We start from the raw sequence: 15,082 nt of genomic DNA on the forward strand, positions 1-15,082 counted from the left end.
ACTTCCCTGGCTTGCCCTTCACATGATACGCTCTGCTCTGGACATAAGCCGAAAGCCAGTGTCACCCTGGCTGGTTCTGGTCCCCAGCGAATCCAACCTTGGGTATTTCCTTGAAAATGTCAGCCTCAACTTCCTGCTAACACAGCCTCATTTCCAATTCTTGCCAGCTGTGCCCGATGATTTGTTGTGGCCACTGGGAATATGTCACACCGGAGGATGCTGCTGGTTTTCCACCATGAATGGGCCGGTGTCAACTCAGCAATCATGGGATGTCAGTTGTTGGCCCGCTATGCCCCTTAGCTTTTCTCAGGGCTCTGTCCTCTTTCTCTGGGGGACTGGTGCCACCCAGTCCTGCACCATCAGACAGGCTAGGGGTGTGTCCTGGTGCCTCAGGTGGCCGCTGCCCTGGGGCTAAAGGACTGCATTGCTTATTTCCTCCTGGAGGCATGGATCCCCTCCCTCCATGAACCGTTTAGTCAACCCGGAACCCCTTGAGGCCCTGCTGGACCCTGCACCTCCAAGAACAGAGGAACAGGATTCTTTATTTTATGTTTTATTTTTTTCTTTCTTTCCTTCCCTCCCTCCCTCTCTCTTTCTTTCCTTCTTTGTTTCTTCTTGACAGAGTGCAATCTCAGCTCACTGCAACCTCTCCGCCTTCCGGGTTCAAGTGACTCTCCTGCCTCAGACTTCTGAGTAGCTGGAATTACAGGTGTGAGCCACCATGCCCAGCTAATTTTTGTATTTTTAATAGAAATGGGGTTTCACCATGTTAGCCAGGCTGGTCTCGAACTCCTGACTTCAAGTGATCCACCTGTCTCAGCCTCCCAAAGTGCTGGGATTACAGGCATGAGCCACTTCACCCGGCCACAGGGTTCTTTAAATAGTGGGTACTCTGCAGCCTTTCCACCCTGCCGTGGAGCCTCCGCCAGGAGACCAGAGCAGCAAGGCCCCCATCATCTGCCCTTTAAGCCACATGAGCTGGCTTAGCTGGCCTGACCCACAAAAATGAAATAAAAGCCTTGGTGAGCAGGACCTGAGGTCTTTTCCAGGGGCAACAGGTACCTGTCTGCCCCTCAGGGCCACCTGGGAGCCGGGTGTCAGCGTGCAAGTCAGGGAAGCTGTGGGGCTCCAGAAGCTGAACTTTGATTCCTCCCCTGAGAGAAACAAGCAACCCTGAGAGGCACATGGCATGAGGCTGCTCTCGGGGAGCACAGCAAAACAAGATTTGCGGCCAGAGAGTGGAATGGAGGGTCTGCTCTGTTGCTCTTTCCACGCAGGTGCACCCCCCACGCAGGCAGCTTTTATTGAGTGCCGTTGTGTGCCAGACCCTCGCAGCACGTGGAGTCTCCGCAGGACCACCTGGAAGCTTTCAAACACCTGAGGCCAGGCCCACCCCATCCCACACAGCAGAATCTCCGGTTGCGGGGGCGGCATCTCAGGCCTTGGAGATGCTGCAGGGCAGCTGTGTGTAAGACTCACTGGGCTAGAGGGCATGAGACAGGGTCATGCAGGTCCGACGGTGACTCCTACCAGCAGCTGAGATGGCCCAGCGGGTCCCACACTACAGATAGAGAAACTGAGGCCAGAGGAGCTGCGGGGGAGGTCAGGGTGACTCTGCCTTCCTCCCACATCCATGCACTTTCTTTTTCCCTGTACTTGCAGTTTTACTTTTTTTTTTGAGACGGAGTTTCACTCTTGTTGCCCAGGCTGGAGTTCAATGGCATGATCTTGGCTCACTGCAACCTCTGCCTCCCAGATTCAAGCGATTCTCCTGCCTCAGCCTCCCGAGTAGCTGGGATTACAGGTGCATGCCACTGTGCCCGGCCTTTCTTGTTTTTGTTTTTGTTTGTTTGTTTTGTTGTTGTCGTGAGACAGAGTCTCACTCTGTTGCCCTGGCTGGAATGCAGTGGCGCAATCTTGGCTCACTGTAACCTCTGCCTCCCAAGTTCAAGTGATTCTCCTGCCTCAGCCTCCTGAGTAACTGGGATTACAGGTGCACACCACCACACCCAGCTAATTTTTTTGTATTTTTAGTAGAGACAGGGTTTCACCATGTTAGCCAGGCTGGTCTCGATCTCCTGACCTCAGGTGATCCACCCGTTCGGCCTCCCAAAGTGCTGGGAATACAAGCATGAGCCACAGCACCTGGCCTACTTTTAGCTGTATGATCTGCCTTACCAGAACTGAGCGTCACCCCAAATCTCACCTCTCCACTAGAATCGCAAATAAAGTCCTACACAGTGAAGTGTTGACTTAGGAAACTGGGGATCGTTTTCTGATTTGTGTGTCATACTTCGGAACATTTCTAATGGAACCCTGCTGTTGGAAGGAAACAAGTTCTTCAACCATTCATCCATCACAGCTGAGTCAGAAGTGTTGCGTCATCCTGTATCACCCGACCTGCCTACCTCAGGCCCTACCCACGGGGAGCTTCCATCCTGCTGGTTGTCCTGAGGCTCTATGACCCACGGCAGGAAGACACTGCAGCCTGGTCATGCCCTTCCCATCCTCTGACATCATCTTCCAGGAGTAGGGGCCCGAGCTTCCACAGCCCACCTGCTCCCACCTACTGCCACCTTCCTGCCACCACACACTGTCAGGCCTTCATCCTGTCCCCACACCCTTCCTCAGGTCACAGGTCTTCCTGCATTTCCCCAAGCCACTTGCCTGGCCTCTCTGGGCTCTGCTTTTCCAGCACTGTCCTCCCCATCTGATGCCCCTGCCAGGGTATCCTCCCCATGGTGTGACCCGGGGGGTACTCAGGCAAGTGGCCTGGCCACACTGGACCTGAGCACTAGATAGGTTGCCTGACTCCACTCAGAGGCAGAACCTGCCCCACGGGGCAATTGTGGACTGAGCTCCAGCTGGGCATGGCTAGACCCTGCTCTTCCTTCTACCCAGTGACCCTCGATGGGCCCTGATGTGAGCAGAGGCAGTGGGGCTAGCCCCGTCTCCCTTCCTCCCTTCTTTCATGAGCATTTGTTGAATGCCTTTTGTTGCCAAGACTGTTGAGCATGACCATTATGCCCATCTCACAGATGAGCAAACTGAAACCATGGTCCTGTTGCTTGCTGAGGCCCAGCTCCTGGAACTGCATCTGCATGGAGCAGGTGTGTGCCTGCACGTGCCTACTGGCTGGGTAGGCTGGAGCATAGCCTGGACTTGGGAGAAACTTTTTTCACCAAAGGGGCTCCCTGGCATTGTGGAAGCTAAGGTGATAGCTGTGGGTAGAGGTCACTGTCTCCACTCTGAGGCCTTGAGAAAGTTACTTAAAGTTGAAAAATCTCTGGGCAAGACCTCAATGTACTCATGTGTTCTAAACATCGAAGACAAATGCTGCCCCGTAATCCCAGCACTTTGGGAGGCTGAGGTGGGTGGATCACTTGAGGTCAGGAGTCCGATACCAGCCCGGCCAATATGGTGAAACCTCATCTCTACTAAAAATACAAAATTAGCTGGGCGTGGTGGTGGGCGCCTGTAATCCCAGCTACTCAGGAGGCTGAGGCAGGAGAATTGCTTGATCCTGGGAGGCAGAGGTTGCAGTGAGCTGAGCTGAGATCCCGCCACTGCACTCCAGCCTGGGCAACAAAGTGAAACTCCATCTCAAAAAAACAAAAACAAAAGCAGAAAACAAAAAACAAACCTCCAAAAGACAAATGCTGGCATCATGACCCTGGATCATGCAGCCTCAGGACACCCAGCAAAGCAGACTACAGTATTTATACTCCCCGTCTTAGCAGCAGGGAGATGGAAGCTCAGAGATATCCAGTGACCTGCCAAAAGGCATATAGCCAGTGCTGTGAAGTCCTGACTTCCAAGGTCTGTCCAAGGATCCCTCAGGCTCCATCTGCCAGGATCCCAGGAGCTGCTCCTGAGCCCAGCCTGAGATTCCTTGCAGAGGAAACTGTGACCTGTCCACTACTGACTTAGCTGTGTACCCTAATGGTCATGGGTTGGCAGAGAGAATGAGCTCTCCACCATGGGAGGTGTGTAAGCAGAGATGCGTGAATTCACCCCAAGGGCTCAGAGAGCACACAGTACTCTCTCAGGGACAGGCTGTCCCCCACTCCCCACAGCCTGGGCTGCTTCCTGCTTATTTGTGGGTGTAGCCATCCTTTCCCACGCATGTGTACAAGTGTGGGTGGGCAGCAGCCATGGGTGCTGATGAACCTTCTCCGATGCTGGCAGGTATTTTGCCCACACACTGCCAGTGTGGCCTGTTGGGAGCAGGAGGAGGCCACATAGGTGCGTGCTGGTCTCAGAACACACTTAGCTCTGTCCCATCCTGGTTTTCCCTTGGATAGGCTTGAACACATCCATCATGAACAGGTCTGTGGACTTGGTGCCCTTCCTAGATTGACTGAATCTACAAGGAATTGGCAGCCTTTTAAGGTGGGCAAGTCAGGATGATCAGCCCACTCTGCAGGGCCAGATACTGAGGTTCAGGAAGGACCAGGACTTGCCCAAGTTCACTCAGCTGGTTAGGGGCAAGGTTGGGGGGTCTTTAGCCTCCAAAGGGAAGACAGAAAAGATCCTTTTCCACCCCTGACCTCTACCTGGAAGACTCCTGCCCCAGGAGATGCAACTTAGATCCCTGTCCCTCAGGCCTCTCTGTCCTGCAGAGCTGGCGTCTGCTGTTTGGCCTCCTCCTCATGTGAGCTCTGGGCTCATGCCAGCGGACTTGAGCCCCGGAATGAATGCCTGTCTCACAAGGTAGATTAGATTATATAAATAACAGGCATGTGCCAAATGCATAGCCCTACACCTAGCACACTATTTAACCACTGGCTCTCTGGGGAGAAAAGTCCTGATTTGAGGTGTTTGCCAATTTCTGCAGTGTAAATACTCCCAGCATTGCTGACTTCAGGCTACAGGGTGGCATTGCTGAACCCAGAGCTGGGGAGGGATGTTCACTGTTGCCCCTCACAAATTAGTTTCAGCCAGTGCCAGTGCCCAGCGGGGCTCCAGGAAGTCCTGCTTCTCTGGGTAACAGTTGGCTTGGCATATTCTTCCCTCTACATTGTGAAGGTGAGATATCGCCTCTGCTGGCTTTTATGCCACACGAGTTATTTTGTGCCAGGGGCTCCAAGGCCTACAGGCCCACAAGCATCTTTTCATCTCTGGAAGTGTGTGTGTATCTGATGGGGGTGCCAGCCCAGTGGGATGGGGACTGAGATGAGAATACTCTGGTATCTCCCTTGTGCCTCAGTTTCCTCACCTAGGATCATGGAGGCTGGGGTAAGGGTGAAGTGTTAGCTCAGGGCATTGCCTGGAGCAGGGCTCAGAACTTAGCAGTATGGTTACTGACACAGGTCACCTGCTGCATTAGGGCCAGAGACGCCCAAGAGAGGGCTTGTCCGTGGGGGTCTAGAGGAGGAAGGAGCGAGAGATCATGGAAGACTTCTCGGGAGAGGTGGCATCTGGCAGAGGTGGGAAGGAAGAACACTTTGCGTCAACGGGCTTCTGGAAGCCTCTCCATATCCCATCCAAGGCATTCCAGCTCAGCTTCGGTCTTGAAAGTTCTGGGATTTAGAGCATATAACTTCTGCCTTTGGCGCCTCAGTTTGCTCTAGACTGTGAAATGGGCACAATGATCACCAGTGCCTCCCTGGGTGATGATGAGGTCCTCATGGTTCCTGGTGGTGAAGTGAGGGCAGGAAAGGACACGCTGACCCCCACCAGGCTTAGCCCCAGGCTGGGCTCCCGAGGACGGCGGTACCCCTGGTCCTTTTCTTCCTAGCCTGCCCATTCTGTCCTGGCACAGGGCCTTGAGGTCTGGCGCGCCGGGCTGCGGCGTGCTGAGGCGTTGAGCCTGCTGCCTCCTCTCAGGAACAAACGGGGTCCTCCGCAGCTGACAGCCCTGCGGGGCGTTCCAAAGAACTTCAGAGGACAGGAGCGCTACCTCGAGCAAAGAACCGCGGGTGGGAGCCCAGGTAGCCGGCCCGCAGGTGGCCGCGCGCGCCCGCCAGTCCGCCAGCCCGCCAGCCCGTCCGCAGCCAGGTGGGCGTGCCAGGCCCAGCCCCCTGCGCCGGTCCGGGGCGGGGCGAACGGAGCCCCGCCCTCCCCGCGCGCCGGGTCGGAGCCGGTGCGGGAGCGGAGCCGCGCGAAGCCGGCAGGAGCACGCGGGAGCGCGGCCCCGCAGTGGCCCGGCCCGAGAGAGCAGCGCGCAGGAGCCGGAGCGGCGCCACGGCCCCCACCCCAGCGCGGACCTCGCCCGGAACTCGGACCCCGTCCTCGAAGCGTGATCTCTCCCGCCTCGCACGCCCTGGCCGCCGGGCCGCGGGCATGGACGGCGTCCGCTCGCCCTGTGAGTGCCGAGCCTCCCCCCCAACGCCGCTCGCCGCCTTTGTGTGCGCGCCGCGGCGCTGCAGCCCCCTCCCCGCGCGCCCCTCCCGCGCCCCGGGCCCGCGTCCTTTGTGGAGCCGCCGCCGGGCCACTGCCTTCCTCCCACCCCCGGGCTTCCCTATCCCCTTTACAGCTGCCTCCGGGACAGCCTAGCAGAACCCTCCTGGGCCAGGGCTGGGCAGGGCGCGAGATCCCTCTGCCGGCCTCCGGGGCCCTCAGGGACACCCTAGCAGGTCCTCTCTCCCAGGGTTCCAGGGACACCACAGGCCCGTCCCTCTCCGCAGCCTGGGGCTGAGCAGGGCACGGACCCCTCCTCCCCAACCCAAGCCTCTGGTCCCGTCTGCAGCCACCCTTTCCCAGGGCCCCCAGAGACGGCCCCCGCAGGCTCTCTCCGCGGCCGGGGCTGGGCAGGGCGCGGGCTTAGGGCGGCGCTGTCTCATCCGGCGGCCTGGGCAGGTGCGGCAGGGCCGGCGCTCACGCGGGCCTGTGTGTCCTTGGCCCACAGAGATGGACGGCGATGGCGGCCGCCGAGACGCCCCCGGCACGCTGATGGAGCCCGGGCGCGGCGCGGGGCCCGCGGGCATGGCGGAGCCTCGGGCGAAGGCGGCGCGGCCGGGGCCCCAGCGCTTCCTGCGGCGCAGCGTGGTAGAGTCGGACCAGGAGGAGCCGCCGGGCTTGGAGGCAGCCGAGGCGCCGGGCCCGCAGCCCCCGCAGCCCCTGCAGCGCCGGGTGCTTCTGCTCTGCAAGACGCGCCGCCTCATCGCGGAGCGCGCCCGCGGACGCCCCGCCGCCCCCGCGCCCGCAGCGCCGGTAGCGCAGCCGGGAGCCCCCGGAGCCCCCGCGGACGCCGGCCCCGAGCCCGTGGGCACTCAGGAGCCCGGCCCGGACCCCATCGTAGCCGCTGTCGAAACCGCGCCTGCCCCCGACGGCGGCCCCAGGGAGGAGGCGGCGGCGACCGTGAGGAAGGAGGATGAGGGGGCGGCCGAGGCGAAGCCTGAGCCCGGGCGCACACGCCGGGACGAGCCCGAAGAGGAGGAGGACGACGAGGACGACCTCAAGGCCGTGGCCACCTCTCTGGACGGCCGCTTCCTCAAGTTCGACATCGAGCTGGGCCGCGGTTCCTTCAAGACGGTCTACAAGGGGCTGGACACGGAGACCTGGGTGGAGGTGGCCTGGTGTGAGCTGCAGGTGAGGGTGTCCCAGCCCGCAGGGGGCTTTCCGCAGGGTCTGTCCGCGAGTGGGTCCTTGGGCCCGTCCTTGCTCCTGCGCCTGGCCTTAAGAAGCCCTGGGGGCGGCGGGGCTCCATGTGTGTCACCCTCTGTGTGGATGGCTGGCAGGATGCGTACCAGGTGTGCGGACGGCATATGGGGCCTGGCTGTGTCCGTGCTCAGGTTGCGGTTTGTGAGTCAGCTGGTGGCGAGGGCAGGCCTCTGTTGTGCGTTTGGTGTAAGTGTGCACGCTGTGGGCGTAGAGAGGGCCCTGGAGAGTGGGCCTCGGAGGCTGTGTCTCTTAGGCTGCTGCTTCTCCAGTCCCGATGACCTACTTTAATGACCCAGGGAGTCTGGACTGTTGTGTCTTTGCAAAACAGTGTGGAGGCTTCAAGGCCCGGTGTGTGCAGTCAGAGTGTTTTGGGGGCTCTGAGCTGCCCATAAATTAGTACTTTCCTGTGTCCAGCAAGCTGTGGCTGCCCCAGCAGGGATACCTGCAGAGACTTCTTCTGACCCAGGGCCTGTGACCCAGAGGTGGTGCCTGGTAGAGCTCTGGGGACAGCTGGGCAAGGCCTGGAAGTGTGGTTAGTCGCCTCTGCTGCTCTGAGAGCTCCATTTGTTCACAAAATGGACGTGTGAGAGGTCTTAAAACCGAGTCGTGCAGAATGCGGGTGGGGGTTTTTCTTGGCTGCAGCGGCTCTGGGCATGCATTTTTCATAATCCTGCCATCACCGTGGTGTCAGCCCCAGCCCTGCAAGATTATATAAACAGCCACCCTAGCTGTCCTGGGCCAGCCTTGGAAGCAGAGGCCATGCCTGTCCAGGGGGTGTTTACAGGCCTCCCTCCTTGGAGGTGGGCAGCTGTCAGGCGTGAGCCAGTCTGGGAGAGTGCCGGCTGGAGGTGTAAGTGTACTTTGTTGGCCTGTAAAGTTAGCTGGCTGTCCAGTCCAGGCCTGAAACGGGGCTGGGGCTAGCTGGGGCAAGCTGTGTTCTAGGGCCGCTGGCCACACTGCGGGACTCTTGCATTTTTGACTCAGAAATGGGATTCAATTGCTATATCCTCCGGCCCCGACAGGGTGGCCTGCGTGTGTGTGCAAGCCTGGATAATTCGGTGGGTATCGACCTGTCGTCAGCCTTTCTCCCAAGACAAAGAGCTCCAGAGACCTGCCTCTCCACCACCCCTTGGTTCTGCTTTGGAGATGTGGCTTTTCAAGTTAGGGGTCAGTGGCATTGTGTGAGGTCCTTAGGAGGGACTGAACAGCTCCCCTCCCTCATGGTGCTGTAGGTTCTGATGGTACAGGAAAGGCGGTGGGTGGGGCAGGGGGCTGTGATCTGGGGGTCCTGGGGTGTGCTGGGCATTCCTGCTGCAAGGGAAAGCAGAGAGAAGAGAGGGCCTGAAAGGGGAGATGACTCTTGATTCTGGTGAGCGGTCTTCCTGCTCTTGCCCTTCTGACCCGAGCACCCTCAGGTGCTGCCTCTGCAGGGTGGTGGATGGAACAGGGGTGCTGCAGTAGGCTGGATTTGAGTTAGACCTCGGCAGCCAGAGCCTGCTGATCTGGCTGAGGCATCGCAGGCGCATGTGACTCTTGGAGCTTGTTAGTTCCCATTCCCTTTAAGGAAACACAGGCGATTCTGTCTCTGGGTCTGTCCCCTGCAGGCATGGGGTGGAGCCTGGCCTCTGTCCAGGGGTCTCTTGCTCCTTGACTCTAGGTGGGAACAGCAACCGAGAGGTGCTTCTGGTCTATATGCTTCTTGTCTATATGTTGATGTTCCTTGCCAAGATGTTACTGGTGCCCCAAACTTGTGGTTTCCCTGCATCTCCCCCAAAAGAAGTACCTCCAACATTTGTCCCTAGTCGATGTGTCATTTGGGATCAGCTCTCTCTGTGCTGATCTGAGAGGGTTTTCCATGAGAGGGAGTCTGGACCTGCTTAGAATAGCCCCCTTTGCTGAGAACTTGGTGTGTGTTGGGGCTGTGCTGGAAGTCTCCTCATCACAAACTGTGAGGACTGAGGGGAACAACCCCCAAGGTCACCAGTGAGGAGATGGCAGGGCATTGTGGGATCAGGGGTCCTAGGAGGGCCCCTGCCTGTGTGTAGAGTGGTGTAGGCTGACTTTGTGCAGAGCTATTGGAAGGACTGATGGGGCTGCCTGTGTGATGTCCTGGGTGTGGGCCAGGGGCTGGTGGGCGTGTGGAACGGAAGAGGGTGGGGTGTAGGGCTGCAGGGAGATCAGGGGCTGTGGGAGGGGCGTTGGACTCTGCGAGGGGAGTGTGCTCCTGGGTGGGATGTGGGGTGAGGTCTCACTGAGCAGGGAAGGGTGACAGGTGGGTGCTCCTTCTCTAGGTGTGTTGGCTTTGTGTCGTGAGGGGCTCTCTTAGTCCACAGTGTGGAGATGCCATCCTGCACATGACCCCTAGCATTCTGGGCATGGGGAGGCTTCCTGGGAGTCACGCTTTACACTGTGGAGGGAGGGTCTAGGGGGATGTTGCCTTCAGCCAGGAGCCCTTCTTGGAATTGCTCTTGGCCTCTATCCCTTTCTTCCCCTACTCCTGCAGCACCTGCAGTCTGTCCAGGTGCCTGGGCTGTGTTCCCCTTTCTGCCCTCCACAGGCTGGGGGGCCTCCCTGGAGAACTGAGAGGCGCCAGTGGGGCTCACTTGTGTTTTTCAGGGTTCCCTGCCAGATGGGAGAAACGCCTTCATGTGGACCTAGTAAGCCTGGCTTAGAGGACATCTGATTTCCTTTGATAAATTAGTGTTGAAAGAACTCTGTAGAGAGGGTAATATTTATTTATCTCACATCGAAGGGCAGTGAGGTGTTTCACCTTCTGAATTCTCCAGATGTGCAAAGCTGGAACCTGCACTGTTTTTTGTGGGGGAAGCCATTTTAAAATACCTCCCTGTCATTCTTCTCTTGAATAAACTTTTATTCTTGGCAGCAGAACACATTATGGTAACAAGGAAGTAAAACACCAGAATCCCACCGCCTTCCTCCTTGCCCACATGTCCTGTGTTCCTGTGGTCATCTTTGGCCAGCCCTGGTTCCCCCACAGACCCCTGTACTGTCAGACAGGGTGCGGGGTAGCCTGGGCCTCCGTGTCGGCTCTGGGAGCGTCTGCCACCTGCCATAGCCGGCCCAGCTACCCTGGGGGTGCTGATCTGGGTCACTGGCCTGACCTTCTACAAGACCCTCCTCTAGGGGGTGGTGAGGCCACAGTACAGCAACGGGGAGGTGCCTGGCGTGGTGCTGTGGCCACCCCTTGCTCTGCCACCTTCTGTTGGGTCAGCACAATCTTGTTCCCTTCTCCTTTTGGTGTTGAGCTTTTGTGACTTCCTCGCCCTTCTTGGCTACCCACGTTGCTGGACCAACACTGTTCCATGTGGCTCAGGGCTCCCACTCTCACTTGCTGCCACCTTTGAGCTGGCCACAGGTCCCAGGTTGAGAAAACATAGCCAACTCAGACCCAGGTAGGCAGCCTGTTTGCCTTTCCCGGACCTTCCTGTTTCTGCTGTGTCTCCCTTGGGGACCTGGAGTAAGCTTGGTTTTCACCCCCTTTAACAACACTGACGCCTCCCTGTCAGCAGCTCCCTACTTTAGGGGACACAGGATCTTAGGATCTCAGTGCCACTGCCTCTGAGCTGCTGTGGCAGGGCTGGAACCTGAGTTTCCCAAGATGGTGCTGGGGGGCCTGCACCCAGCATGGGGGTCTTTCTGCTTCATGGAGACGTACATTCCTTGATCCTCAGCTCAGAGCACTTGCTGGGCCCTGGGAGAGCGGTGGAGTCCTAAAGAGGACTAAGGGTGGGGGCGCTGCTTCTAGTTCCAGAAAGTTACAAAGTAGGTCTTGCTGCTGCTTGGTGCCGCCAGAGGGGGCAGGGCTCAAGGAACGATGTGTCCTGCCCCAGCCGGGTGTCTCAGTGTCCTCTCCATCTTCCTGGGTCTGGGAGTGGATGATGCCGGAGGAGACTCGCTGAGTATGGCCTGTGCCAAGTGGGTGGTCCCCCCACCATCCTCCAAGGACAGCCCAGCCACCCGACAGCCTCTCTCCCAGCCGCTGGCAGCCCCGCCAGTGCCAGTGCTGAGCTGGCCCGTCGTCCCGTGCAGGTGGGATCCTTATCACCTTTCTAGGCAGGCACTCTGCATGTCATGGGCCATGCAGCCTTAGGCCAGGGTTTGGGGGACTGGAGAGCCTGCGTGCTTTGCACCGATGGCCTCTCGTTAGAGGCCCGGCTGCCAGCCTCACCTGCTTTTAGCCCTGACCCAGCTGACATGGGGAGAAGAGGAGACGAGGGGGCGAGCCAGTGCCGGGCACAGAGGAGGTGCATGGCACTCACTCACTGGGGCAAGACAATCAGAAGGCTTGACCCGATTTGGCTGGTGGTCACCCCTTTTAAAAATTCTCTGAAGTGCTTAATTTTATTGGGAGAGTTGTAATTTGAAATCAGTTGGATGCCAGCACTGAATTTGCTTTCCTGGGCGAGATGTTTTCTGCACCATGCTGACCATGGTTTTGGTTTAGTTGGCAAAAAAGGCTGGCGCTAGCTGCCTGAAAGGCCTGTGCAGACGGACTTTCCCTCCCTCCCACCGGGGCAGAAATGTGGGCGCCAAGCTCTCAGTGGTGCTTCTGCCCCCCGAGTGGTGGTGGCGAGGTGTGTGTCAGCAGCGATGACAGACAGCAGCCTGTGCAGGTCACCGTCATGGGGGACACATTGAGGCTGAGGCACCACAGCTTGTTTTCTACTAGAAGCAGGTGCTCCTGTGGCTCAGTGGTGCCGTGTGGGCGCCTGGCTGAGCTGAATCAGGACCAGGCTACCATGGGACTCGAGCGTACCTGTGCTGCTTTCTGAGCCCCAGAGGGAGGATCCCAGCACTGGCTCAGATGTGTGGAGGGCCAGCCCCCACATGCCATTTGCCATTGCAAATGATTTGATTTGCCATTGCCAAAGCTTGTGTTTTCTCATTCCTCGTCAGCATGTTAGGAGGTCTGCCAGGGCAGCTGGACACGCCCTCCTGCAGCACTGGAACCTTCCGTGGTGGCAGAAACATCCTGCCTCTGCATTTGTGTCCACAGGCCCTGCGGAGTGCCTGGGATGTGGCTGGGGCAGCTGAGGGTCAGTGTTCTTATTTTTCCTCACATTAAACATGGAAGCAAGTGTCCACACGTGCCCTGGCTGCTTCACGGGTCACCCGCGTCTCCAGGCTTGATCTTGGGCCCTCCTCTAGGCGGCTGCTTTTCCAGAGGATATAACAGACCCAGGTGACCTAGAGGTGGCCACTGGGACACCAGACAGACCCAGATGGGGACAGTCTATAGACCATCTTACAGCAAGGGAGACAAAGGGGCCGGGACACATCAGGGCTGGAAGAGGCCAAGGAGGTGCAAGATGGGGCCTGCACTGGAGACCCCCGTGGAGGACTGGATTGGATTGGACTGTGAGGACCTAGACTTGGTGGCAGTGCCATGACTGTGTCAGGCTCTGGGAAGCAAGTGGCCACCAAGTCCAGGACAAGCTCCAGGTCAGTGGGAGGATCTCGTGGGCCCTGAGAGTTGCATCCCCCCACCCTGTCCTGTCATTTCCGGGGACAGCTGGGGGCCTACTCTGAGGTTGCGTAAAGCTTTATTGATGGACAGCTAGCCAAAAGATAGCATCAAGAGAAGGGGAGGGAGCGGATGTTCCTGAAGGTTCCAGAGGCCTGTGCTTGGGTCTCAACAGTGCAGGCTTGTGTGTATGTTGACTCAGTGAGCATTTGTTGAACGTGTGTCCTGGTTCTAGACCTGGGGTACCATAGTGAGCAGGACAGGTCACCGCCCTGGGAGACAGAGCCTGTGAGACCTGGAAATGTATTGGGCAGGTTGGGGAGTTCTGAGCGAGGCTGGAGGAGGGGCGGGAGTGGAGTGAGGTTTTGACAGGATCTCTCTGGCCACCTTGGGGACAGTTGGGGATGAGGGTAGAGGCAGGGGACCAGCAGGGAGGTGACTGCCACTGTCTAGGTGAGAGATTACAGGGCTGGTACTGGGTGGGATAGAGGCGGGGAGGGGAGAAGCATCAGATTCTGGGTGCATTTGAAGGTGGAGAGCACAGGATTTACATCAGATCTGAAGGTAGAGAAGGTAGGAATCGTCCAGGCACGGTGACTCACGCCTGTAATCCCAGCACTTAGGTTGAGACGGGTGGATCATTTGAGGTCAAGAGTTTGAAACCAGCCTGGCCAACATGGTGAAACCCCGTCTCTACTAAAAATACAAAAAAATTAGCCAAGTATGGTGGCGGGCACCTGTAATCCCAGCTACTTGGGGGGCTGAGGCAGAAGAATCGCTTGAACCCAGGAGACAGGTTGCAGTGAGCTGAGATCGTGCCACTGCACTCCAGCCTGGCCACAGAGCAAGACTCCGTCTCAAAAAAAAAAAGGCCAGGCTTGGTGGCTCATGCCTGTAATCCCAGCACTTTGGGAGGCCGAGGTGGGCGGATCACGAAGTCAAGAGATTGAGGCCATCCTGGCCAACATGGTGAAACCCCGTCTGTACTAAAAATACAAAAATTAGCTGGGCGTGGTGGCAGGCACCTGTAGTCCCAGCTACTCGGGAGGCTGAGGCAAGAGAATCGCTTGAACCCGGGAGGCGGAGGTTGATTGAGCCGAGATCGCGCCACTGCACTCCAGCCCGGTGACAGAGCGAGACTCCGTCTCAAGAAAAAAAAGAGAGAGAGAAGGTAGGAATCATGGTGTGGCAGCAGCTTTGGGCCTGGCAGGATGTGGCTGCTGTCCTCTGAGGGGGAGGGGGAAATGTGGATTTAGGGGAAGGGCAGGCCTTGGCTTGGGACATGCTTAATCTGAGTGCTTTGTAGGTGGTCTTCGGGTGGAGTGGGGTCTCCCAGGCTGATCCTGAGTTGGGAGCCTGGGTAGGCACCCCAGGAGTGCAGGGATGGGCCAGGACTGTGTCTCGGGGGGCCAAGAGGGAGGAGCTCATTACCCTGCCCAGAGGGGCTGCCCAGGACAGGAGGGTGCTCCAGGATGCCAGAACTGTTTCAAAACATGATTCATACAATGGGCAGCAGATTCCGAGTTTTAGGTGCTAAGACAAAATTGGGAACTGTGCTGCACCTTAAAGACGACTGTCCCTTCCCTTGGGAGTTACCCTTCCTCCCACCCCTGGGCCCTGCTGGCCACCATGAATCCACGGTCTGGGTGGAGCTGGCCAGTGGTCCTGGGCTGGCTGGACTTGCCCCTCACCTTCCAGGACAGCTGGGAGCTGCAGCCCTTCTATGCCCATAGTCATCTTGTAGGTGTCTCTCAGGTCCTGTGGCTTGGGTCTGGCTTCAGGCTGCAGCTGGAAGACACCCAAGGTGATGGCACGGAGCTTTAGGTCACCTCGTTGATGGAGAAGAACTTGACTTGGCCCAGCAGGGGTTTGGGCCATGTGTCTGGGTCTCCCTTGTGGTCCGCCCTGGCTGGCCCTGGCTGTGCAGCCGTGATGGGGCATCAGCATCTGCCTGCTATGGTGGGAAGGGGGGTTTGGGAGCCTCAAAGCCAG

General features: G+C 58.2%; 1 protein-coding gene across 38 annotated transcripts in view; it reads left to right on the forward strand.

Annotated features, from left to right (window-relative positions):
* The first annotated feature begins 6,060 nt into the window (after positions 1-6,060).
* Positions 6,061-15,082, forward strand: part of WNK2 (WNK lysine deficient protein kinase 2) — a 137,517-nt gene continuing 128,495 nt past the window's right edge. For 37 of the 38 annotated variants that reach the window (XM_055349916.2, XM_055349926.2, XM_055349928.2 and 34 more), the window contains exons 1-2: positions 6,062-6,307; positions 6,851-7,533. In XM_055349916.2, the coding sequence (XP_055205891.2) occupies positions 6,853-7,533 (681 nt within the window). In that variant the 5' untranslated portion in view covers positions 6,062-6,307; positions 6,851-6,852. Of the gene's footprint in view, positions 6,308-6,850; positions 7,534-15,082 lie in introns of all 38 variants that reach the window. The other variant, XM_031014450.3, reaches the window with a different exon arrangement.

The sequence above is a fragment of the Gorilla gorilla genome, chromosome 13, assembly GCF_029281585.2.
Source record: "Gorilla gorilla gorilla isolate KB3781 chromosome 13, NHGRI_mGorGor1-v2.1_pri, whole genome shotgun sequence".
NCBI classification, from domain to species: domain Eukaryota; kingdom Metazoa; phylum Chordata; class Mammalia; order Primates; family Hominidae; genus Gorilla; species Gorilla gorilla.